This window comes from Carlito syrichta, unplaced genomic scaffold (assembly GCF_000164805.1).
Source record: "Carlito syrichta isolate Samal-C Ts95f unplaced genomic scaffold, Tarsius_syrichta-2.0.1 Scaffold301818, whole genome shotgun sequence".
NCBI lineage: Eukaryota > Metazoa > Chordata > Mammalia > Primates > Tarsiidae > Carlito > Carlito syrichta.
The window spans coordinates 176,298-203,720 of record NW_007245914.1 but is presented as its reverse complement, the minus strand read 5'-3'; the positions used below and the strand labels follow the sequence as shown (position 1 = coordinate 203,720).

General features: G+C 38.7%; 1 protein-coding gene across 1 annotated transcript in view; it reads right to left on the bottom strand.

The window, feature by feature from the left end:
- Positions 1 to 27,423, bottom strand: part of CCNB3 (cyclin B3) — a 49,596-nt gene that overhangs the window by 21,198 nt on the left and 975 nt on the right. Inside the window, exon 2 of the mRNA XM_021711025.1 lies at positions 24,506 to 24,592. Within this exon, the coding sequence (XP_021566700.1) occupies positions 24,506 to 24,592 (87 nt within the window). The remainder of the gene's footprint in view (positions 1 to 24,505; positions 24,593 to 27,423) is intronic.

The following is a 27,423-nucleotide window of genomic DNA, read 5'->3' as shown; positions in this document are numbered from 1 at the left end:
GTGCAAAAATTATAAATAAAGTATAAGCACATCAAGTTCAAGAGTAAATTAATCATGACTAAGTTCCATGAAGACAATAGACAGATGAATATAAAACACAGGAAAAAATTTAACTGTTTTCCCCAATATATTAGCAACACATTTAAAAATTAAAGGATAATGGATAACACTCATAACATTAAAAAAATTCCCAATGCCTAAGAAAAGCATTTTTAAGTCAGTGGGAACACTGTGAAAAGAATTGTTTTGTTTTTTTTTTTGAGTTGGAGTCTCACTCTGTCGCCCAAACTGGAGTGCAGTGGCCGCTCCCGGCCACCGCAGCATCGCCTGCTGGGCTCTGGCAATCCTTCCGCCTCAGCCTTCCGAGTAGACGGAATTACAGGCATGCGCTGCCATGCCCGGCTGATTTTTTGATTTATTGTAGAGATGAGGTCTCGCTGCCCAGGTGGGTCTCGAACCCACGGGCTCAGGCAATCCACTCACCTCAGCCTCCCAAAGGTGCGGGATTACAGGCTGAGCCACCGAGCCCGGCTGAAAAGAATTTTTTAAAAATTAAAATTGTAAAAGAAAACCTGGTAACTAAACGGATTACATGACTTGGAAAACTTAATATGGTAAAATCTGTGAATTCTTCCGTATTAATCCTAATGGGTTATTTTTGAAAACTTAACAAAGTTATTCCACATCTCACTTGGAAGAATTAATGTGTAAGAACAACCAGGAATATTCTGTAAAAGATGAGCAAAATCTCTCAAAATTCATAAATGTATTACAAAGCCATAATAATATAAATAGCACACTACTGATGTTAGACTAGACAAACAGATCAATGGAATAGACTTTAAAAGACCATAAACAAATTTAAGTATATATGATAAAAGTGTCCTTTCAAACTAGTGGATAATGGAGATCAATAAACAATGATGGAATAACTGGATACTCATCAGAGGAGGGTGTTTAGATGCTAACACCACACAGATTGAGGATTTAAAAGTGGAAAAGAGCCGGGCTGGGTGGCTCAGCCTGTAATCACGCGCTTTGGGAGGCTGAGGTGAGTGGATTGCCTGAATCCGGGGGTACGAGACCCACCTGGGCAACTTGGCAAGCCCTCCTCTACAATAAATCAAAGAATCAGCCGGGCGTGGTAGCGCAGGCCTGTAATTCCAGCTACTTGGAAGGCTGAGGCGGAAGGATCGCCGGAGCCCAGTAGGTCGAGTCTGCGGTGGCCGGGAGCGGCCACTGCACTCCAGTCTGGGCAACAGAGTGAGACTCCAACTCAAAAAATAAAATAGAATAAAAATAAAAGTGGAAAAGAGCCAGGCTCGGTGGCTCAGCCTGCAATCCCGCGCTTTGGGAGACTGAGTTGAGTGGATTGCCTGAGACTGCAGGTTCGAGACCCGCCTGGGCAGCGAGACCTCATCTCTACAACAAATCAAAAACTAGCCGGGCGTGGTAGCGCGCGCCTGTAGTTCCAGTTACTTGGAAGGCTGAGGCGGAAGGATCGCCAGAGCCCAGCAGTTCGAGGCTGCAGTGACTGGTCCCTCCAGTCTGGGTGACAGAGTGAGACTCTGACTCAAAAAAAAAAAAGTGGAAAAGAAATTACAAATGTTCTAGAAAAATTTCAGAGAAATATTTTTATAATTCTGTACTGAAGGAGACATTTCTAAGCAAGAAACATATCAAAGCCATAAGGGAAAGAACTGGTAAACCTGACTACTGAAAATGCCAATGCTCCTGTATATCAAATTAAAATAACACATTAAAATTTTCCACTTATCAGATGGCAAAATACTTACAACATTTTCTGTTGGTAAGATTATGAGAAAATAGGTGCTTTCATTTGGTATTGGCAAAAGTATAAATGGGCATGGCATTTTAGAAGAACAGTTGTCAAAATGTACAAAAATTTCAAATGTGTATGTTTTGATCTAGTAATTCTATTCTTAGTAATTTATTCACAGACAAAATAGCAAAGTTATGAAAAATATACATATATGTATGTTCACTACAGGGTTATTTCCAAGTGTGATATTTGAAAATAAACTAAATGTCCACTAATAGGAGGTTCGGTATGACATGATAAATACTATGAATGCAGGAGTATATCAGTGTAACTGGAAAGATGTTTGCAGTTACATAACCATTACTGTTTGAGAAAAAAGCAAGTCACAGATAAATACAAAGAAGATATAACAATCCTAAATGTGTATGTTCCTACAGCAGAATTTCAAAATACACAAAGCAAAGAATGGTAAAACTTAAAAGAGAAATAGACAAATCCACAATTATAGTTGAAGACTTTAGTACTCCTCTCTCAGTAACAGAATTAGTACACAGAAACTCAGCAAGAATAATAAGGAAATGAAAAACAACATCAACCAACTGGATCCAGCTGACATTTATAGAACACTCCATCCAACAAATGCAAAATACACATTCTTTTCAAGTGCACAGGTAACATTCACCAAGACAGATGATATCCTGGGTCATACAACAAACTCTAATTTCATAACAGAAAAATAATAGTAAAATCTCCAAACACTTGGAAATTAAAGCACAAACTTCTAGATATCCCAAGGATCAAAGAAGTCTCTCAAAATTTATGACATGCAGCAAAAGCAGTGCTTAAGGAGAAATGTATAGCATTAAGTGCTTATATTACAAAAGAAAATGTCTAAAATGTATCATCTAAGTTTCTACCTTAAGAAATTAGAAAAAAAGCAAAATAAACCAAGAAAGGAAACTATAAAAACAACTATAAAAATCAGCATAGATATAAATACAACTAAAAAAGGAAAAACAACAGAAAAAAATAGATAAAACCAAAACCTTGCTCTTTGAAAAGATCAATAACATCGATAAACCTCTAGCAAGACTGATAAACAAAAAGAGAGAAGATACAAACTGCCAATATCAAGAATGAAAGAAAAGATACTATGAACAACTCTATGCACATAAATTTGACAACTTAAATGGAATAGACCAATTCCTCCAAAATCACAAACTACCACAAGTCACCCAGAATGAAATAGAGAACTCGAATAATCTTTTATCTATTAAATAAATTATATTCTTCACTAAAAACCTTTTTGGGAAAAAAATCTCCAGGCCCAGATGTTTTCACTTGCAAATTCTACTAAGTGTTTAAAGAAGAAATAATATCAATTCTAAACATATCTTCCAGGAAATAAAAGGGTGAGGGGAGATATTTCCCAACTTATTTTACAATATTCTGATTCTTATTTTCTTATTCTGATACCAAAATCAGACAAAGACAAAAAAAAAAAAAACCCACTAGAGATCAACATCCATCATAAAAATAGATGTAAAAATCCTCAACAAAATATTAGCAAATAAAACCAGCAATATATAAAAAGAATAATATACCAGGACCAAATTGGGGTTATCTCAAGAATGTGAGGTTGCTTAAATCTTTGAAAATCAATGTAACTCACTATATTACTAGTGTAAAGCAAAAAAGAATATGAATAGATGCAAGAAATATATCACATATCAGCAAACTAGGAATGGAAGGTAACTTTCTCAACCTGATAAAGGGTGTCTACAAAAATCCTACAGTTAAGATCATACTAATAGTAATAGACTAAATGCTTTCCTCCTAAGATCAGGAACAAGGCGAGGATTCACTCTTACTCCTCCATTTATCAACATCATAATGCAAGTCTTAGATAGTATAATAAAACATGAAAACAAAATAAAAACATGGAAATCAGAAAAGAAATAAAACTGTCCCCATTCATAGATAACACAATTGTCTGTACAGATAACTCTAAGACAACTACAAAAACAAAACAAAAAAACTGAGAATTAACAAGTGAATTTTAGCAAGGCCATAGAATATAAGGTCAGCACACAAATATCAATTGTATTTAATACTGGCAATAAACAAATAAAAACCTAAATTTTAAAAAACATCATTTATAATAGTTTTAAAAAAAGAAAATATTTTGGTTTAAATCTAACAAAACATGTATAAGATCTGTATGGTGAGTAAAAAAATCAAAGAAAACCTAAATAAATGAAGAAACATACCAGGTTTATGGGTTGGAGTATTTAAAACAGTAGAGTTTCAAATCTACCTGAATTCACCTATAGATATGTATTCAGGAGTTCCTAAGACCATCCCAGTACAATGATTTACTAGAAGGACTAACAAGGAGCATGGGGCAAAGTCTGGAAAAATCCACAAGCAAGTTTCAAGAGACTTGTCCCAGTAGAGTCACTTCAGAACACACTGAATGCAATGAGTTGTGACAACACATATGAAGCGTTGTCTGCCAGGAAAGCTCATCCATCGCTCAGTGCCCAAGATTTTACTGGGAACTGGTCACATAAGCACTCTCTGCCTAGCATACTCTGAAATTCCAAACTCCCAGAAGAAAAGCAGGTGTTCAACATAGACCACATTGTTTGCACAAAGAGTTTAGGCACAGTAACCCACTGTTATCATTTATGGAGGATTTTATATCAGTTTAGAGGACTGTTTACCAGCCAAGTTTCCAGATACCAGCCAAGGGCCAACCTTGCAAACAGGCCTTTCTAAGGATAGTAGTATCAGGCCTGTTATATTAACTCTTTTCTGCACGAAATGTAACTCAATTTCAATCAAATTCCTAGCAAGTGTTTTTGTAGATACAAACTGATTCCAAAATTTATATAGAAAGGCAAAGGAACTAGAATAGCTAAAACTTTGAAAATAAAAGGAGAATAGAGTTGGAAGTATCACATTACCCAGTTTTAAGACTTACTATAAAATATAAAACTACAGAAAGTGTGATATTGGTGAAAAAATAGACCCAAAGATCAATGAAATAGAATATAGAAATAGATCCAAAAACCTGTTTCTAGCAAAGGTGCAAAAGCAATTCAGCGGAGAAAGTAAAGTTTTTCCTCACACATGGTGTTAGAACAATTGGACATCCATATACAAAAAAACTAACCTTAACCTAAACCTCACACCGTATACAAATATTAACTAAAATGGCCTATGGATTTAATGTAAAACTATAAATCTTTTAGAGAAAATATTCATAATCTAGGTTTAGGCAGAGTTCTTTTTTTTTTTTTCTGAGTTGGAGTCTCACTGTCTCCCAGACTGGAGTGCAGTGACCGCTCCCGGCCACCGCAGCCTCAACCTGCTGGGATCCGGCGATCCTTCCGCCTCAGCCTTCCAAGTAGCTGGAACGATAGGCGTGCGCTACCTCGCCCGGCTAATTTTTTTGATTTATTGTAGAGATGAGGTCTCGCCTGCCCAGGCGGGTCTCGAACCCGCGGGCTCAGGCAATCCACTCACCTCAGCCTCCCAAAGGCACGGGATTACAGGCTGAGCCACAGAGCCCGGCTAGGCAGAGTTCTTAGACATGACTCACAAAGCACAATCCATAAAGAAAACATTGATAAACTGAACTTTATTAAAATTAAAAAATTTTTCCCTGTGAAAGACATTCTGGTAAGATAAACAATACAGACTGAGAGAATATAATTGTACATTACATATCCAACAAAAGATGCGTATCCAGAATATGTAAAGAACTCTCTCATAACTCGATGCTAAGAAAATAAACTACCCAATTTATAATTAGGCGAAAGACTTGAACAGACACACCTTACCAAAGAGGATATATGGATGACATATAAATATGGTCAATAGTATTAGCCCTTGAGGAAATAAAAACTAAAGCTATAATTTCTCTACAAATCTATTAGACAGCTAAAATAAGAAATACTAACAAAACTAAGTGCTGACAAGAATGCAGAGCAACTGAAACTCTTATAGACAGCAGGTAAGAACAGCAAAACATACAGCCACTCTGTGGCAGTTTCTTATTAAGTTAAACATATATTTTATCAGATGACCCAACAATTCCACTCCTGGCTATTGATATTGGAAATAAAAACATATATTCACATAAAAATCTGTATGTGAATGTATAAATCTCTTCAAAAACTGAAAACAACCCAAATATCCTTCCACAGGAGAATGGATAAACAAACGGGAGGGAGATGGCTGTGACTGACAAAAAGTAGCATAAAAAATCCTTGTGGCAGTGGAACAGTTCTATATCTTAACTGTGGTGGTGATTACAAAGTTTACACATGATAAGATAGACTAAATGTCTATTTACACATGTGATCAAATAGACTGAATACACATACACACACAAATAGGTGCATGTGAAATTGGTGAAATCTAAATAAGGTTTATGGATTATATCAAAGTCAATTTCCTGATTATGACACACTATAGTTATATAAGATGTTACCGCTGGGAGAAACTAGGTGAAGGGTACACAGGATCTCTCTATTTTTTTTTTTTGTTATTGAGTTGGGCGGTCTCACTCTGTAGCTCAGGCTAGAATGCAAAGACATGATAGCGGCTCACTGCAGCCTCAACCTCCTTGGCTCAGGCGGTCCTTCCACCTCAGCCTCCAGAGTAGCTGGGATTACAGGTGCATGCTACCACATCAGCCTAATTTTTTGATTTTTTGTAGAGATGAGGTCTCACTATGTTGCCCAGGCTGGTCTTTAACTCCTGGGCTCAGGCAATCCTCCCGCTTTGGCTTCCCAATGTGCTGGAATTACAGGCATGAGCCACTGCACCTGGCATATTTTTACAACTTTTTATGAATCTATTATTTCAAAAAATGTTAAAATTTCGTAGAACTGTATACCAAAAGGAAAATTTTATTATTTGATTATTTTAATATATAAAAACTAAAGTTATAAAAACAATATATTATCTTCTAGAACTGTACTTCTCTATCAAGAGTTATACATTAGCATCACTTGTGGAGTTTTATAAAAATGTGTGTGCCTGGGCCACATTTCCACAATTCTGATTTGATAAGTCTGGGAAGGGACCTGGGCATCTGTGATTCAGAGGTACACCTTTTTGGATATCCATTGCTTAAAGATGGGAAAAAATACATGCACACAGATATTCACAGTAAATATGGGTTGTGGGATCACATAATTATAATTTCTTACTTTGCTATAATATGTATTTTTGTCCAATAACAATATCAAAACCTTTTTAAAAACATTCAGTTCATCATTCCAACTGTTAGAGATATTTTATCTATGTTATCCTATTCTTAATCCCAGTTTTATGCCATCAGGAAATTTGATGAGTAGATCTTTTCAGTTGGGGTCTCACTGTTTCCCAGGTTGGAGTGCAGTGGCACAATCATGGCTCACCACAGCCTCAACCTCCTGGGCTCAGGTGATCCTTCCACCTCAGTCCACAGGTGTGCACACCACCATGCCTGGCTAATTTATTTTATTTTTTTGTAGAGTTGAGGTATCATATGTTGTCTAGGCTGGTCTCAAGCAATCCTCCCACCTTGGCCTCCAAGTACTAGGATTACAGGTGTGAACCACCACACCTGGCTGAGTAGATCTTCTCTGTTCTCATTTACATCACTAATGAGAATGTTGATCAGAACAAAGTCCAGTGGTGGTCCACTAGAAATCTCTTTCTAACTTGGCAATGATCAGCAATCTTTGGGCTCTATTTCACTTATTTAAGATCTACCCAAATTTTACTCTTATCTATTATCTATTATTTCCACAAGATGAAAGACATTTTCATGCTTTGCTGATGTCCAAATACACTGTATACCACATTTCCCTGGTTTGTCATTCCAAAGTGAGCCTGAATCACTCCTCGAGTACTTAATAAAGGATGTAAAATTTGTTACCTTTTCTTCTCCATTACAATAAGACTCTGCTGGGCATAGACTGACTATGCCTTATGTTTCTTTGCAAACTCCATAGCGATTCATTCAATTCCATTCATTCAACAAATATTTATTGTTTCCCTACTATGTGCCAGCCACTATTCTGGGCTCTTCCTCCTTAGTATAAAATAATATTAAAGTATTCATAGCAGTATCCCCTCAACATCCAACCATGGCCAAACAGCTATCTGTCATGTCTGGTGCCATACTATTCTTCCTATCACCCATTCCACCCAAAGCTTAAAAGCCCTTGTCACTGACCCCAATCCAAATCAGTAGATATATTTTTGCAAGGCTTTGAGAATGATAAAACTACTATACCATCACTGTCTTTTCTAGAAATAGTTTCTCCCTTCACTGAGTTCTCACAGTATTTTATTTATAACATAAAAATAAGAATACTTAGTACATTCTACTTTGTATTATACTTATTTGCCTGCATATCTTGTCTTGTCTTGTAACTCATAAGCTCCTTGAGGACAGGAACCATGGTTTATTCAGTTCTGTAGACTCAGTATATGTTTATTATGTCTTGGCCTGGCAGTACTGAATGACTGAGAGAATAGAAGCTCCTTGAGGCAGAGGTTGTCAGGCTTACCTGCACCTCCACCAACCAGTCCACAAGAATGGCCCTCATGCCACTGCTGATGTCAGTTTGCTTGTCCATGTACTTTGTAAGAATAAATGTTTCCTGGTATCAATGAGAAAGAAATAGTAATAAGTAAACTCTTCTTTTAGTTTAAAATTATAACTCAATAATTAACCTAGTCCTTATGGTTCTAACTCATTATTTTCAGCTGGCATCAGATGATAGGGGCAGATCAAAGTATCATTTTCCAGACAGCTTCTAGTTATCCTTGGGAAATTGACATGATATTCAAGTGTCAGAGTGACTATTGAGGAGTCCAGTGGAAATAAAGGCAGAAACACACCTATGGCTATAGATGAATGCCAAAAAGATTCTGCCCCCTTTTTTGCAATTCAATCTAAAGCACAATCCCACACTATGTAAAGTGGTGCTTCTCAAATTTTAACGTATATATGCACCACTTGCGGATCTTGTAAAACTTCAGATTCTGATTTAGAGGTCTGGGGTGAAGCGGGAGGTGGGATTTCTGCATTTCTAACGAGATCCCAAGTGAAACCGATATTACTAGGCCAAAGCTCACACTTTTTGGATAACAAACTTCTCTCTTACTTCCTCCAATATATGCTAGCACATTTACGGCCAGCAAAGCTTTCACTTTCCTAATACTGAGAGGGGGTGAAATTTAAAAAATCTGAAGCTGGTTGCCAAAAACATCTGTCATTAAGCACAAGTGAAATAGTCTTTTCTAAATTGTCACCTTTTTCACAATACAGCTGAAAAATTGCTGACACATCCAGTATTTGCCCCAGACACCACTCCGACTAGTATTCTGTACTTTGTATTTTTATTCAGATTATAAACCCAAAAAAACAGTCTTCTATAATGAGGTATCATGGATTCATCTAAAGAAAGTTCTTGCTCAGGTTTTTACATAATGTTGAACTTATTTAAAACAATTTATCATGGGTTCAGTTTTATATAATCTACTTGGATTTGACTGCATTTCTGCATTATTGGAAAAATCCAAAGACCACAAAGTTTGTAGCAAACTATTTTGTATCATTATTTTTGTAAATAAAGGCATTGCAATTGATAGACATGTTGACCAATAATCATGTATTGTGGTTTTTCTTCACTTGTCCCATCAAAATATTTAATGCTAGAAATTTTTTCATCTCAGACACTGTAGTATTGCTCCACTTTTTTTATTTCTTTGAACATTTATATCTGTGGTGCATCTGATCATAATACCTGTTAGTTTCAGTGTGATCATTTCTAAAAAATCATCTCCAATAAATAGTCTGACAATTTCACTTATACTTTGAGGATCATTTGGAAATACCCTGGCACCTGGATTACAAATAAACACTTCTAAGTTTCTTTTTGGATCATATTTTGTCAATGCAATGTCTGATTTGTTCTCATCAGTACTAACTTCACTGTCATAGATTACCTGCATTATATTTCTTTGTTTACATTGCATCATTACATCACTATCTGTCTCACTATCACTAATAAATTGACTGAATTCACCTTCAACCTCAGAAATCTCATCAGCATATATTTCTTCATTTTCCAAAATTATGGCAATTTTAAGAAAATTTATATACATATTTTTGATTTAGAGTCTCATTCCGTCGCCCAGGCTGGAGTGCAGTGGCATGCACGCTCACAGCCACCCCCAGTGTCGACCTCCTGGGCTCCAGCAATCCTTCCACCTCAACCTTCCAAGTAGCTGGAACTACAGGCATGCACTACCACACTCAAATAATTTTTTATTTATTGCAGAGATGAGGTCTCACCAAGTTGCCCGGGTTGGTCTCAAACCTACAGGCTCAGGCAATCCACTCACCTCAGCCTCCCAAAGTGCTGAGATTACAGGCTGAGCCACTGAGGCCGGCCAGTAAATTATTTTTAATGTTGAAGTATGAAAGCCCTGAAATATTAAAATACAAGTATACAACACTAATCACAACAAAATAATGACTGACTTGCAATTTTTACCAACTATGTAAATCAATAACATTGTGCAGTCAATATCAGCTAATTATCTCAATTAACTTTCTTCTTGCCTGACTATTCATTTTTCAAGCAAAATATAATAACACATACATATGACAGCATTCAGAAGTAGAATTTGCAAAGATGTATTCACATCAGCAGCAACCAGGAATAGAATTTGGAATGATGTGAATTCACATCAGCTGTCGCAAATGAGCTAGTAAAAGGGTTTTGGAGTGGGACAGTTCATCAATCACACTCTCTATGGAGAGAACAGGATATTTACCCACACTTTACACAGCCAGCTAAAAATTCTAGTTGGTAGATAATCTTGGTCCTGTCAGTTCCATTGAGAGAAACAGAAGAAACTTTGGAACTGATGAATATTAAAGATGACTGGCAGATTTCAAAGGAGAAAGAAAACTCCACCAGGTTGGAGAGTTAATACAAAGAATATGATTTTGCATGCCAGAAGCATGAATAGGGCAGAAAAACAATCTCTAAGAGCAGTCACTGAAAGACTATTTGACCATTTTTTTTTTCTGTCTGAGACTGTCTTCTTAGCAATTAGAGGTATAGGATTATCCCGCGCCTTTGGGAGACCGAGGTGAGTGGATTGACTGAGTCCGCGGGTTCGAGACCCGCCTGGGCAGCGAGACCTCATCTCTACAATAAATCAAAAAATCAGCCGGGCGTGGTAGCACACACCTGTAGTTCCAGCTACTTGGAAGGCTGAGGCGGACGGATCGCCAGAGCCCAGCAGGTCGAGGCTGCAGCGGCCACTGCACTCCAGTCTGGGCGACAGAGTGAGACTCCAACTCAAAAAAAAAAAAAAAGAGGTATAAGATTGTGGTATTCAAGGTCATCAGACCTTAGCCCATATGCCAGCTCTACCACATACCAGTTATGTGACTAAGGGCAGTTTCCTCTATCTATAAAAGCGAGATAATAATACCTACCACCATGAAGTTACTGGGAGAATTCTACAAGATCATGTCTATAAAATCCATTAGCAGAATGTCTAACGCATAGTAAACTACCAATAGATGCTAGCTGTTGCTATTATTGTTATTTTCATCATGGTTATGACCACCTCAATTCACTTGCATGCTGAAGGATGGAATGATGAGGAAATGAGAACAGAAATCACTGCCCAGCCCCCAGTCACCTACACACCTCTCTCTCCTTCATGTAACTGAAGATATGCTTGGCATACACTGAGTTGAAAAATGGATCACTGTGGTCCTTGTCAATATCTTCGAATGAGGTCACCTGCTTAGAAATCGCCAAAAAGACATTATTAGGAGGAGAATGATTCCAAGGAAGACAGCACACACATCAAGAGCAACTCTTTTCTCCTCACTGTCATCTTCTGCTAAGGTGTCTCAAGCTTCATGTATCCTGGGCCATAACATGGTACACCTAAGCTCTGCAATCTTCATGCTGCCCAGCGATCAAGAAATGCCTAATCTTTTTACAGATAAGCTCAAGATTCTCCAAGAAAGACATTCTTCTTTGATTATTTCAGCTATGTCATCTGTCTTCTTAGGTTCCTAGTGCTTTGGGTCTGGCCCAATTCATCTTAACAGCCTTCTCCTCTCTTCTACACCTTTACCCAGGTTGTTCTGCCTACAAGAAGAATATTTTTCCTCCTGCTTTCAAAATCTCATCTCTTCATTCTTCACACTTACAACTTAAAGACCACCTTCCTTAGGATATGCCCCTGTGAACTTTACCCACATTTGACTGAAGCCCACTGTGATGCAGATTACAATTACTAAGAAAGGCAATTTCTTGCATGAAATTATCTAACCACTGTTGCAAAGCCCAAGTATATAGCACAATATTCCAGACCCTTGTGGGTATACTTTCAGATTGCTCAGGTCTATCACTGTGCCAATCAGGAAGACAAACGATTCTAAAATAGCAACTTGATTTAAGAGAAAAATGCCAAAAAGTATGGTAAATTTATCCCATATTATGGGCAATCTCAGGCTATAAAAGGTGAGAAGAGATTATTCTGCATCACCTATCATTAAATAAAACCAGAAGTGCAGCAGACAGCAGAGAGCAGATACTCTTGCTGTTGTCCTGCCCACTGTGTCCTTCACAATGTATCTTTCCTTAATAAATCTACCTTTTGTAGTTAAAAAAAAGTAAATCCAAGAAATATCACCTTTTTGCTAGGCAAAAGGACCCCTCCCACCCCCATAGCTTACTATATACAGTTCAATTGCTTAAGAAGGCAAAAAATTAAAATTAAAAATTAAACAAAATAAAAATAAACCTCTCCTTGCTAGAAGCCACCTCCAAGACAACAAAGAACACTTTATCTAATTTAAGAAGAAAGAGAAATGAATACCTCCTTCTGTGTTCCGTTGACCTGTGGTGAGAAAGGTTTATTGGAAGCAGATTCATATGCACTGGACTTGCTGGTGGTATTGGACTTGCCCATACTGGACCTAGTGGCAGTGCTGGACTTGCCTATTTTGGATTCAAGGGCAATAGTAGACACATCTGGGCTGGTCCCAACTTGGGGGATCAAGAATGTTTTGAGAAAGGTGTCTTCCTTGCAGGCAAGATTCTTTTCTAAGGCCAATGGCTCTTTGAAGGACAACTCCTCCCCAGTGGTGGGTTTCTCATTCAAAGATATCTCCTTGAAGAGGAATGTCTCATTGATGGTAGTCTTCTCTTGCAAGGATAATGGCTCCTTAAAGAGGGCTTCCTTCTCAATATTGGGCTTCTCCTGCAAAACTAAGAGCTCTTTGATGATGGTCTCCTTCTCAGTGCTGGGCTTCTCTTGCAAAGCCAAGGGCTCCTTGAGGATGGCCTCCTTCTCAATGCTGGGATAATCCTGCAAGGCCACTGGCTGCTTAACAAGGGACTCCTCCTCATTAGCAATGTTATCAAGCAAGGTTGACTGCTTCAAAAGACACACCTCTCCCTGAACAGTGGGCTTCTTATTTAAACATAATTGCCTCTCTATGCTTGTTGCTGCCTCAGTGGAAGGTTCCTTCTTCAAAACCAATAGTTTCTTTAAAAGGGACTCCTCTTCAGTGGTGTTTGTCTCCTGCAAGGCCAACAGCTTGCTCAAGGAATCTTCTTTGGTATCAGTCTTCTCTTGCAAGACCAAAGCCTTCTGAAAGAGGGACTTATCTTTGTTGGTAGGCTTAACGTACAAAGAAAGTAGATCCTGGAAGTCAGACAGTTCTTTCCCAGTGGACATCATCCCTTGAGTGGTACACTTTTTCTCCTCTAAAGACACCTTTTCTTCTGAAAAGGACAATGGCTCCTTAATACGTGACTTCTCTCCAGAGGTGGACTTCTGCAATACTAGTGGCTTCTTCAAGCAGGACATCGTCCCCTGAGTGGTGTGCTTCTTCTTTAAAGGTAAAGGTTTCTTGGTGGGAGTTGTCTCCTCAATGGTACGCTTCTTACTAAAAGAAAAAGCCTCTTTAAAAAGTGACTCCTCCTCAGTGGGAGACTCTTGCAAGGTCAAGGGCTTCTTCAAGTAATTTACCTCCCCCTGAGTGGTATGCTTCTCTTGCAACATAGATGAATCCTGGAAGAAAAATTCCTCCTCAGTGGCAGGATTCTTTTGAAAGGACAATGGCTTTGTAATGAGTGACTTCTCCACAGAGATGATTTTCTGCAATACCATTGGCTTTAAGTAGGACCTCTTCCCCCAAGTCATACACTTCTTCTTTAAAGATAATGGTCTCGTGGTGGCTGCCTTGGTGGTAGGTTTCTTCTTAAAGGCCAGTGACTCCTTTACGAGGGAATCCTTTTTAAAGTTGGCCTCCTCTTGCAAGGTCAATGATTTCTTCAAAATGAATATCTCCCACTCAGTGGTGTGCTTCTCTTGCCATGCAGATGGCTCCTGGGAGAGGGACTCCTCCTCAGTGGTAGGCTTCTTAAAGGACAGTGGTTCCTTACTGAGTGGCTGCTCTCCAGAGATGGTCTTCAACACTAATGACTTATTGAAGTGGGACATCTTCCCCTGAATAGTACATTTCTTCTTCTTTAAGGACAGTGGCTTCTTGGTGGGGGTTGACACCTCGGTTTTAGACTTCTTTCTAGAATTCATTGGCTCCATAAAGAAGGAATCCTCTTCAACAATCTCTTGCCAGCAGGACTGCTTTCCCTGACATGAAGACATCTTCTTCTTTAAAGATAATGTCCTATTAGTGATGGCTGCCTCCTCAGTTTTATAAGTCTTCCCAAAAGTCACTGGCTCTCTAACAAACTCATCATCATTGTCGGCCTCCTCCTGCAAGGATAGTGGCTTTTCCAATAGGGACACCTCCCCATGATTTGAACACTTATTTTGAGATAATGAGTCCTTGATGAGGGTTGCCTCCACAGCAGTTGGTTCCTCTTTTACAACTAATGTCTTTTTGAAGAGAAATGCCTCTTCAGTTGTGGGTGTTTTGGAGATGGTAGATATCTCCAGAATGAGTGGTTTCTCCATTGCGTTTGGTACCAAGGTGGTAGAGGCTACTACTGGTGAGAGTTCCTTCTTACACCTATAAAGAAAACAGCATCTGGGTAAGAATAATGTAGCTCCTATAATCTTCACCTACCATCTCATTTTGTTGCTATATTTGCTAAAAGTATGAAAGGGCTTCAACCCCAAAAGACAGATTAGAAAGTAAAATACCAATAGGTATCATGGTGAATCAAGTAAGTAGTACATTGTATAGTTTCAATGGCCTAGATCTCTATCCTTTTCTACAATTTTCCCTTAAAACCCATGTTATGCTTTCTCATATATGATTTATTATCTTTATTTATATACAAAAGCTTTTATTATAATGCTTATCACATTGTATGAGTTATTTGCTTATATATCAGTCTCTCTCACTACCTGTATTTATTCATCTTTGCCTATCAGCACCAGGTAACTGGTAAAAATGCAGGTGGAAACTAATGTTGTTTGAAGGCTAATGAGAGAGGTGGGCTGGTAACTAACATTAGCGTTATCTAACCACGTTCCCTTCACCCTGGGCTATTCAAGAGATGGTTTCCCAATGGAAGTAATAAAAAGATCAAAATAAAAATGTGTTACGTGTCAAATGCAAAGTTTTGTTTTGAATAGGATTTCATATCCAATTAGAGTGACTAACCTAGTGAGACCAAATCACTGGAAGGCTAGAAATCAGAATTTTAAAAGAGAGAATTTGAGGTAAATATAATAGACCTAAAACAAGTAAATACATTGAGTTAATAATTTTAAAAAACTACTCACAAAGATAAGTCCAGATCCAGATGGTTTCACTAGTGAATTCTATCCAAACATTTAAACAAGAATTAATACCAGTTCTTCATGAATTTTTCCAAGAAATAGAAAAAGTGGGAATAATTTCCAACTCATTTTATGAAGCCAATATTACTCTATCAAAAGCATCACTAGAAAAGAAAACTACAGGCCGATACCTCATATGAATATAGATGCAAAAATCCTCAACAAAATACTAGCAAACAACATCTAGCAACATATAAAAAGACTATACACTGTAACCAACTGGAATTTACCCCAGAAATGCAAAGTTACTTTAACATCCAAAACTCAATTTGTGGACTATATCATATTAATGAAACTTTTAAAAAAAGCTACATGGTCATCTCAATTGATCCAGGAATATCATTTGACAAAATCCAATACACTTTCATGACAAAAAGCACTCAATAAAGTAGGACCAGAAAGGAGGTTCTTCAACCTGATAAATGGCATCTACAAAAAACCCAAAGCTAACATCATACTTGGGGGAAAAGCATTAGCCTTTCACCACTAAGATCAGGGAGATGACAAGAATATCCAACTCTTGACACTTCTATTCAACATTGTACTAGAGGCTCTAGCCAGGGCAGAAAATTAAATAAAGGACATTCAGTTTGGAAAGGAAGTAAAACTGTCTATATTAGTAGATGACATGATCTTTATATAGAAAATCCTAAGGAATACACACAGAAACTATTTGAACTAATAAACAAGTTCAGCAACATTCCAGGACACGAGAACAATAAATAATAATCAAATGTGTTTCTATATACTTGCAATGAACAATCTGAAAATGAAATTAAGAAAACAATTCCATTTACAATACCATCAAAAGAATAAAGTGCTTAGAAATAAATTTAACAAAACAAGCAGAAAAACTTATACTTTGAAAACTGAAAAAAAAAAAGTCAAAAAAATTAAAGATCTAAATAAATGGAAAGGTATCCCATGTTCATGAATTGGAAGATTTAGTACTGTTAAAATGTCAATACTTCCTAAGCTGATTTACAGACTCAAGGAAATTTCTACAAGAATCTCTGCTGGCTTATTTGTAGAAATTGGCAAACAGATTCTAAAATTTATATGGACGTGCAAGGAACCCAAAATAGCCAAAATGATCTTGAAAAAGAACCAAGATTAAAGGAGTCACACCTTCCAATTTCAAAATGTACTACAATGCTACAATAATCAAGACAGTGTGGTGCTGGCATAAGGATAGTTAATAACAGATGTAAGCCGGGCTTGGTGGCTCAGCCTGTAATCCCGCACCTTTGGGAGGCTGAGGTGAGTGGATTGCCTGAGCCTGAGGGTTCAAGACCCGCCTGGGCAGCGATACCTCATCTCAACAATAAAATCACAAAATCAGCCGGGCGTGGTAGCGTATGCCTATAATTCCAGCTACTCGCAAGGCTGAGGCGGAAGGATCACCGGAGCCCAGCAGGTTGAGGCTGCAGTGGCCGGGAGCGGCCACTGCACTCTAGTCTGGGCGACAGAGTGAGACTCCAACTCAAAAATAAATAAATAAATAAATAACAGATGTATAGATCGATGGAATAAAATTGAAAGTCCAGAAATAAACACTTACATTTACAATCAATTGACTTTTGACAAGGATGCCAAGACAATTAGGTGAAGAAAGATTAGTTTTCTCAACAAATAGTGCTAAGAAAACTGGATATCCACATTCAAAACAAGGAAGTTAGACCCCTAACACACACCGACGATAAAAACTCAAAATAGAATTTAAAAACCTAAGTTAATACCTAATACTTTAAAACTCAGAAGAAAACAGGTATAAGTCTTCATAACCTTGGATTTGGCAATGGTTCATCAGATATAACATCAAAAGCATAAGCAACACAAGAAAAAAATCAGTTGGACTTCATCAAAATTAAAAATTGTTGTGCTTCAAAGTACATCATCAATTAAGTGAAAAGACAATCCACAGAATGAATGAAAATATTTGCAACTCATATCTTATCAGGAACTCGTATCTGAATATATAAAGAACTCTTACAACCTAATACTAAAAAGACCAATAACTATATATCATTATTATATGTCCATTAAAAATATTTTTCAAAAAAATTTTTTAAAAAGCACAAAAACAGATAAAGGATCTGAATAGACATTCCTCCAAAGAAGACATACAAATAGCCAATAAGCACATGAAAGATGCTCATCAGAGAAATGCAAATCTCAACCACAATGGATAGCACTTTATATCCACTAGCGTGGCCATAATTTTTTTAAAAATAATAATAACAAGGGCTGATGAAGATGTGGAAAACCGGAAACCCTCACACACTGCCCGTGGGAATGCAAAATAGTGTAACTGTGGAATACAGCTTGGTAGTTCCTCAATACGCTTAACATAGAATTGCCATGTGACCCAGCAAACACACTCCTAGGTATATACACAAAAGAATGAAAATAGGTGTTCATTCACAGCAACCTGGATGAACCTAGAGTCTATAATACTGAGTGATCTATCACAGAAACAAAGAACTAAGTACCACATGTTCTCACTCATAAGCGGACCTTGAACAATTATTGTAATACTTTAAAAAAAAGGATTGGCAGTAGCGAGAAACTGCCAGGAGGGGAGCGGGGAAGCGGGATTGGCAGTAGCAGGAATCTACCTGGGAAAGGGGGGGGCACACCTCATCAGCAAGAGTAACTGCATAACGAACATTTGCATACTTAACCCTGAATTGTACCCCAATCTTTAAAATAAAAAAAAAATTAAAAGAAAAATAAATAAATAAACATCACACCTAGGCTAGGCCAATTAAAAAAAAAAAGAAAATAGGTGTTCAAACAAACCTGTACATGAAGGTTCGTAGCAGCACTATCCACAATAACCAAAGGGTAGAAACAATCCAGATGTATATCAACTGATTAATCAATAAACAAAAAGCGATGCATATATGCAATGGAATATTATTTTGAAATAAAAAATGAAGTGCTAATTAATACCTGCTACTACAAGGATGAACCTTGAAAACATTTGCTGAGTGAAAGAAGCTAGACACAAAAAGCCACACACTGTGTAATTCCATTTATACAAAATATCCAAAAGAGGGAAATCTATATAGAGTCAGAAAGTAGATTAGTGGTTGCCTGGTGTTGAGCAGGATAGGGGAATCCCATTAAATTGTACACTTCAAATGGGTGAATTGTATGGTATGGGAATTATATCCCAATAAAACTGTTACAAAAAATAACTTAGTGATTATATTTGTGTGATTATAGTGAGCCCTCAATAAATGACAGCTATTACTAGTTCTCATACTATTATTAGGATCCATTCCACTGAATCCTGAATGAAGGAAACAATGTTCATGGCAGTTGCGAGGGTTTCCCTGATATAGACAGAATGATGAAAGCAAATCAAATAATACACATGCAAACCCCAGGAATTCCATTTCAGCAGGAAACCAAGTAAGGCTAAATGCTAATATTCTTTCTGCTGGATAATTAACAAAATGTCCTGTGGATCTTGCATGTTAATTTTCTGGAGTTCCCCAACCATTTTACCTTACCCTTTGAAATCCATGTTCAGCCCTGCTATAGCCATCTATCTAATCTATTCAAATGCAGACTGATAAAAGGTTCCTAAAGGATTCCCACTGGAATGAGAAGAGGATATAGAAAGGTCTCACTCCACTTTCTAAGTCATCTTTCAATGAAGGTTTTCCTAGGGGTAAATTATTTTTCCTATCCTAAATGGGAATTCACACCTGTACTTGCAAAACCTGTGAACAGCTGCCTGTAACAGCAGGAAGACATGTGTTTTTAGATAGTAATTTCTCTCCAGTAACAAGGGACAAACCTCCCCTAAACTTCTAATTGGATAAGCAGACTGACAAGCTATCAGTCAGCTCTTCAGAGTCCCTGAAAAGTTAAGTTGCCCCCACACTCCCAGGCACAGACTAGTCAAACAGGGACTATTACTAAATCACTAAAAGAGAGTTAAGACAAGCAGAAAGTCATCTGGCAAATTTCCCAATGAAAACAGGTCTTTCATTGCACACACACTACAGAAGAAGGGAGTCAGAAGACGCCTGTCACTCCAGCAACCACAGCTGGGTCCTCCTCAGCACTCAGTGTTAATGTGGTAGTCACAACTGTGGCTCATTAAATATGTTCTCAATGGGGACAAAAAGGGAGAAGAGAATGTTACACACTCTCCTTTGTCATCTAAAACAATGCCATCTCAGTAGCCTCTCACTCACCTGTTTAGATTCATCTTATTCTTTTTAGCCAACCCAAGAACATGTGTGTTCCTGTTGATCTTCTTGGAAATGCCTTTTATAGACTCCTTACTGGCTTCCTTACTGGGCTGGGCTGGTTGACTTTGAGAAGCCTGTAGAAAAAGGCAGGGGGAGGGGAAGAGAAAGAGGCATGGCAATTAAGAAAACTATAAATTATCTAATAGATGGCTCTTATAGGAAAGTCCCGACCCACATAGACAGGTTGGTTGGGTGTTCCCAGGAGTGATAATACAAACATCTCACAACCAATATGACACTGGATTGACCAATCACAGTGGAAGCTAGGAGCAAACAACCAGTGCAGTAGCACTGGTAAGTGTTGGCTAAATAGCAGCCCTAAGAGCTTCCAAGAAATACAGGATGTAGTTCGGTTCCCCATGCCAGGCCTACTGGCTGGCAAATAACTGAAAAGATGCTTTGTTAACAACATATTCCACCTTGACCTCATAAGATATTCAGATGGAAAAAAAGGCAATATGATGAACTTTGCTGTCAGTGGGGGGTGGGGGGAAGGCCAAGATCAACTAACTTTTCAGGATAGACCTCTAACAAAATACTACCTGTGATACATCTATCCCATCTCATTGAGTGGCATTTATTTAACATGGAGCCCTGAGGAGTTTCACCACAGACTCTAATCCTGACTAATACTATTAAACAGTAGGAGAGAGTGTGGGACTGTGAATAATGTCAGTAAAAATACAATTAACAGTCATGTCTTTAAAATGAAACAAATGAACCTAATTATATTTCAAATAAGTACCATAACCACACTAAAGAAAAAGAGAAGGACCAATCCAAGTAAATTATAAACACAATATTTGACTACATACCCTCAAAGTATAAATCCTCAGTTAGGATGGGTTTGCAGAGGGCTGGGGAGTAGATATTGCTAATGAATCTGGAACTCTTTATAGTAGATTTGTTTATTATAGGGGTATGGATGAAGTCATTTTGAAATTCTTTTAGCTATTTTACATAAATGTATTGATGTTCTCAGGAACCAGGGCTCTTCTTGTAGAAGAAGGAACATACAAATATTGATTAATGGATGCAAGAAAGAATCTTGTGTATTGGAATCAAAGATGTGTGAATTGTGATTTTCTAAATCACACATGTATATGTGTGTATATATCTGTATATATAGGTATAGGCATATGTCTGTGTATATAGATACATGTATGTTAAGTACACATATTTGTGTATATATATACATACAGATACTTCCTAGCTCTGTCTGCTGAATGAGCAGAAAAAGAGAACACCCTAGTAGCATACCTAGCACCAAGATCTTGGTATCTAATACCATTCACCACTAAATGGAACAAGAAATCTTTGAAGAAATTATTGATTTCAGGGCTGGGACAGAGTAGGCATTAAGATGAGCCTGGAGCATCTTTTCCTGCTGGAAAGAAAATGCTAAAAAAAAAAGGTGAGAGCATGTCATAAGAACACAGTAGTCAGATTGACTACTGGCCAAATCTGGGACAATTTGAGCACCAAGATAAAGTATAATAATGAACAATAAACCACTGAATAAATAGGAATTCCTGAGTCCACACTGATCATCAACAGTGGCTTAGCACTAACTCTTACATATCAAAAGTCCTTCCCATGTTGGAAATGCTAAGAGGGAAAGAAAAACTCACAGCAGAGTAACTAATTAGAACAGGTTAATTATTTTTGGGAGGCCAGGACCTCACTGTGGCAAATATTGAGAAGAACATAGAGGTGGGGAAATGAAGCAAATCACCAAAAAGGGAATCCCTAAAATTCAGAGAGTAAGGAGTGCTCAACACTTAAATAGATTATCTCAGGTATCTGCAGTAATGCACTACTCTAGGAATGGCTTAGGTACACTGCAATGCTAGAACTTTCTCCAGAAAGCACCAATGACCATTCAAGATGATCAAGGTAAATCTTCAGAACTTGAAAGCAAAAGGCATATGGACTTTCTGAACTGCTGGAAAGCCAGAAGCAGAGATTCTGCTTGGGGATTCTTTGTTCCTCACCTCCATCCCCATGAGGACATGATCAAACAGATGGTGAATTCATCTGGAGAGTCAGGAGGGTCCTGGATACTGCATGTATTTCTCATTATTGATACAGTCCATTTGTGTCTATTGTTTCTAAATGGTAAAATAAACTTCATGAAAGAAAACACTGCGAGCTGGGCTCAGTGGCTCAGCCTGTAATCCCCCGCCTTTGGGAGGCTGAGGTGAGTGGATTGCCTGAGCCTGCAGGTTCGAGACCCACCTGGGCAACTTGGCGAGACCTCATCTCTACAATAAATCAAAAAATTAGCCAGGCATGGTAGCGCACAGCTGTAGTTCCAGCTACTGGAAGGCTGGGCAGAAGGATCACCGGAGCCCAGCAGGTCGAGGCTGCGGTGACTGGGAGTGGCCACTGCACTCCAGTCTGGGTGACAGAGTGAGACTCCAACTCAAAAAAAAAAGCACTGCGATGTAGCAAGAAAGTAAGTTTCTCATATGCTGTGATACCCTACTGGTATGCTCTAAATATTTGTGTCCCCCCTCCCTTGAATTTACATGTTGAAATTGAATCCCAATATGATAGTATTAAGAGATGGTGACTAAGTCATGAGGGCTCTGCCCTCATAAATGGGACTAGTGCCTTTATAAAAGAGGCCCAACTGAAGTGGAAGGATCACCTGAGCCCAGCAGGTCGACACTGGGGTGGCCGTGAATGTGCCACTGCACTCCAGCCTGGGCTATGGAATGAGACTCCAACTCAAAAAAAGAAAGAGGCCCAAGGGAGCCTGTTTGCCCCTTCCATCATGTGAGGACATAGATAGATGTCAGCTGTGAGGAATAGGCCCTCGCCAGATACCATATCGCCAGCACATTGATCTTGGACCTTTCAGCCTCCAGAACAATGAGCAATAAATTTCTGTTGTTTATAAGTTACCCAGTCTAAGATATTTTGTTATAGCAGCCCAAATGAACTAAGACACTTACTTTGCACAGTATCACTGCACTACCATGAGGGCCTAAGCGAGTCAAAGGAAGTTATACTAAGATAGGTTACATCTGCTTCTGATTTTTGCTACCTTACTTCATATAAGTTTTTAGATCTATGGCTAAATAATTCCAGAAATGAATCTAACCTTACAAGTGTGTGTGAAGGGTCTCTTTCTATCAATGAATAGTCAGTCTGAAATTATGCAGAAAGCTATAACTTAAAAACATGTTGTAATCTGCATGAGGAAGAGATTGTATTAGCAGAAAGATAGTCACACAGAATTTAAAGAGCAGGAATTCAAAGAAGATAACTTTTCTAGTACTTATCCAATTATGCCCACGGAGGGGTAAAACATTATTTAGTATATACAAGTATCCTGATAGCCACGGAAGTACATTCTATTGGGCAGGGCAAGACTAGTTCACCAGGATTCTCTATAACCTAGATAAAATAAACTTCAGTCAACATTGGCAAAGTCCCCATCTGTAAAGTAGAGATGATTATAAAGTATCTACCTCATAGGGTTAAATGAGGATTCAGTAAGTTGATACAGGAAAAGGTGCTCAGAATAGTATCTTATACATGGTAAGCACTCAATAGCACGTGGTAAACACTCAGTTATTATTATTTTCTAAGACTAAAGATTACCTTTGTCCTGATTCTATATTCAGTTAACAACAGTCTATTAATTCTGATTTTTTTTTTTACTGGCTCACTAATATCAGAAGGGGGCTGGGCATGGTGGCTCACACCTGTAATCCCAGCACTCTGGGAGGCCAAGACAGGAAGATTACTTAAACCCAGAAATTCAAAACTAGCCTAGGCAACATAGTGAGACCTCACCTCTACAAAAAAAAAAATAATAATAACCAAAAACTTAGTTGGGCATGGTGGTACACACCTGTAGTCCCAGTTACACAGAGGGCTGAGGCAGAAATATCACCTGAGTTTAGGAAGTCAAGGCTGCAGCAAGCTGGAATCATGCCACTGCACTCCAGTCTGGGTGACAGAATAAGACCCTGACTCAAATAATAATAATTATTATTACAATACCAGAAGGGAAGTGACTTGGAAGAATTCTAGTCAAAAGAGTTTCTAGATCTTCACAGTTGATGACAGATTATGGAACTGAGGCTCTCAATGTTCTCTACATCAGGTGGCATTTTTGCTTGTCACTTTAATGCCTGGGGGCCAGGGATGCTGGCTGAGGTCAGTCCCTCACAATAGAAAAGCTGTCCTGCCTAAAATGCCCATAATACTCAAATTTGTAAACACTACCCTAAACTACATTGATTCCTCCAAGGCCTAGGCAGCCAGCTGAGACTTCTCTGGACTTTATCTAAATGCAATATCCCATAGTTCTCATGATTATCTACAATTTCATATCTGTTTATCACAGTCTGCTGCTTCCAGCAAACTCTACCAATTGACTTAAATAATATGTGCCAGTAGTAGAGCCCCTGTGGTTCTTGAAATCGGGTCATTGATTCCTCATAAAATCTACTTTCAACATTCTAGAGAGGGCCAGGGGCTGGTAAAGTGGGGCGGTCCCTCAAGGAAAAGTTATCTGAGCCTTATGCAAAACCATAATAGAGGACTGGACTAGCATACTCACATTGGTGAGATCTTCAAAAGCTGATCTCTTTTTTAGCATTCCCTTAGGTGAAGATGGAGATATCTTTGCTTGGTCATTCTCCCCCATCTAAAAAAGTAAAAGAAGTAAATGAGTATATCTGATTGTGAACAGTCTCTCCAGAGCGTTTGGGTCATCTTCAGAATGCAGGGAAACTCCAGAATCGCAAAGTAACTGGGGATGTATATAATAAACCCCTCAAAAAAAAAAAGAGGAAATTTTGGCACTCGGAGCTGCCTATTAACCCCCTAAAGATGATACACTGATGATGGGGACAAGTCTGTGAAGAAACAAGACACCATCAGTGTAACTCTCAGGCAAGCAAAATGTAGCTTGGTAAAGTTAATTTTTCCTCTTACTTCTCTCATATCTATGTTAACTTATTCAAGATCAACCACTACAACTCCTGTCACTCCTAGTTATTCTTTTAATATATATGGTTTCAGGTACATCAGTACAATAATTTAACAAATGTTTAAGTGTCTCTTTTGTCAAGTAGCTTTTAAAAGACATTTCCAATAAGGATAATAGTGCATATAGCTATATACTGTTCTAGGATTGGCTCTTTGCTAGTTTTGACACTGGAAAAGTCACTTAATCTCTGAGCCTCAATTTTCATATCAATGAAATTGGAATGATAGCCTACCTTACAATCCTTGAGGATAAATAAAAGAATATATGTCTTTTGAAAAGTTTGTATAAACTGTAAATGGACAGAGATAGTATTTAAAAATATATAGTCTGATATGATTATAAACCTCAAGGAAAATTTTGTATGTTAAGAAAAAAGTTTGGTAATCCGGATTAATCTCTAATTGTTGGTGTATATAAGGAAAGAATGAGTACAGAGAGGAGGGGTGAATATTTTGGAGCAGAGGGGGCTTTTCTTTCTAAGAATTCTGTATCTGTGCATGCCTTACTTCACTCTCAAATGAGTAAGACCATCTCTATGAAGTTAGAAGTTAGGGCAAATCACACTGCAAGGCTCTTCTACTCCCTAACAGCTTTTATTTGGTGAAAGTCACCTAAATTTTACATTTCCCTTATGAAATTCTGAGAACAAACCTTCTCTGCTTATATCAGAGAGTAGTTAAAATATGAAATAGGAAACTGAAATCAGACCATTTTCTCTGTTCTCCAGCTATACCACTAACAGTATCTGGCACTGTTTAGAATTGGATCCATGATGCAATAGACCAATCCAGCACAATAGAGTAAACCCGACAGAGCTGAGAAGAATTACACCTGTTTTCTAACTGATTAAGTAAAGATAAAAATACAGTGTCAGTCTTTTATCTGTTTCATGATAAATAATTCTAGTAGAAATAATTAGCAAAATACTATTTTCTCACAAATTAGCTAAGAAATAAACTGTCAACCTGTTTTCTTTTCTTTTTTTTTTTTAAGAAAGAAAAGTTTATTTAAAAGTAAATTAGGAGCCGGGCTCGGTGGCTCAGCCGGTAATCTCGCGCCTTTGGGAGGCTGAGATGAGTGGATTGCCTGAGCCCGCAGGTTCGAGACCCGCCTGGGCAGCGAGCCCTCATCTCTACAATAAATCAAAAAATCAGCCGGGCGTGGTAGTGCATGCCTGTAATTCCGGCTACTTGGAAGGCTGGGGCGGAAGGATCGCCGGAGCCCAGCAGGTCGAGGCTGCGGTAGCCGGAGCGGCCACTGCACTCCAGTCTGGGTGACAGAGTGAGACTCCAACTCAAAAAAAAAAAAAAAAAAAGTAAATTAGGGCTCGGTGACTCAGTCTGTTAATCCTGCGCCTTAGAAGGCTGAGGTGGGTGGATTGCCTGAGCCTGCGAATTCGAGACTCGCCTGGACAACTTGACAAGACCTCATCTCTACAATAAATCAAAAACTAGCCGGGCGTGGTAGCGCGCGCCTGTAGTTCCAGCTACTTGGAAGGCTGAGGCGGAAGAATCACCGGAGCCCAGCAGGCGAGGCTGCGGGGCGGGGGCCAGGAGCGGCCACTGCACTCCAGTCTAGACGACAGAGTGAGACTCCAACTCAAAAAAAAAAAAAAAAAAGTAAATTAGAGAGAGAAAGAGAAGGAAAAGAGAAGATTCATGTCCCTAAAGCGGGGGAGGGGGACTAAAGCCAGGAAGCATGGCCACAGTCATGGCTCAAAGAATACATGGCCACACCAGACTCTAGCAAGGCAATAGCCTGTCAACCTGTTTTCTAATTCCTACTTAATATTGCTGGTAGAGGCCGGGCTCGGTGGCTCAGCCTGTAATCCCAACGCTTTGGGAGGCCGAGGCGAGTGGATTGCCTGAGCCCGCGGGTTCAAGACCCGCCTGGGCAACTTGGCGAGACCTCATCTCTACAATAAATCAAAAAAATTAGCCGGGCAAAGTAGCGCGTGCCTGTAGTTCCAACTACTTGGAAGGCTGAGTCAGAAGGATCGCCAGAGCCCAGCAGGTCGAGGCTGCAGTGGCCGGAAGCAGTCACTGCACTCCAGTCTGAGTGACAGACTGAGACTCCAACTCAAAAAATATATATATTACTGGTAGAACTAATTAGCCCAAAATAAAATTACAGCTGAAACTGAACTCAATAAAACTTAGATCTGCAAAATATGCCCCATGAAAGTTGGGTTTGGAAAAATAACTGCCACAAAAGAAAACTTACAATGGCAGAACTCTAATCGGAAAATTTTAGGTGGCTCAGCCTGTAATCCCAGCATCTTGGGAGGCTGAGGCGAATGGATTGCCTGAGCCTGAGGGTTCGAGACTCGCTCAGGCAACTTGGCGAGACCTCATCTCCACAATAAATCAAAAACTAAGCCGGGCTCGGTGGCTCAGTCTGTAATCCTGCGCCTTTGGGAGGCTGAGGTGAGTGGATTGCCTGAGCCCGCGGGTTCAAGACCCACCTGGGCAACTTGGTGAGACCTC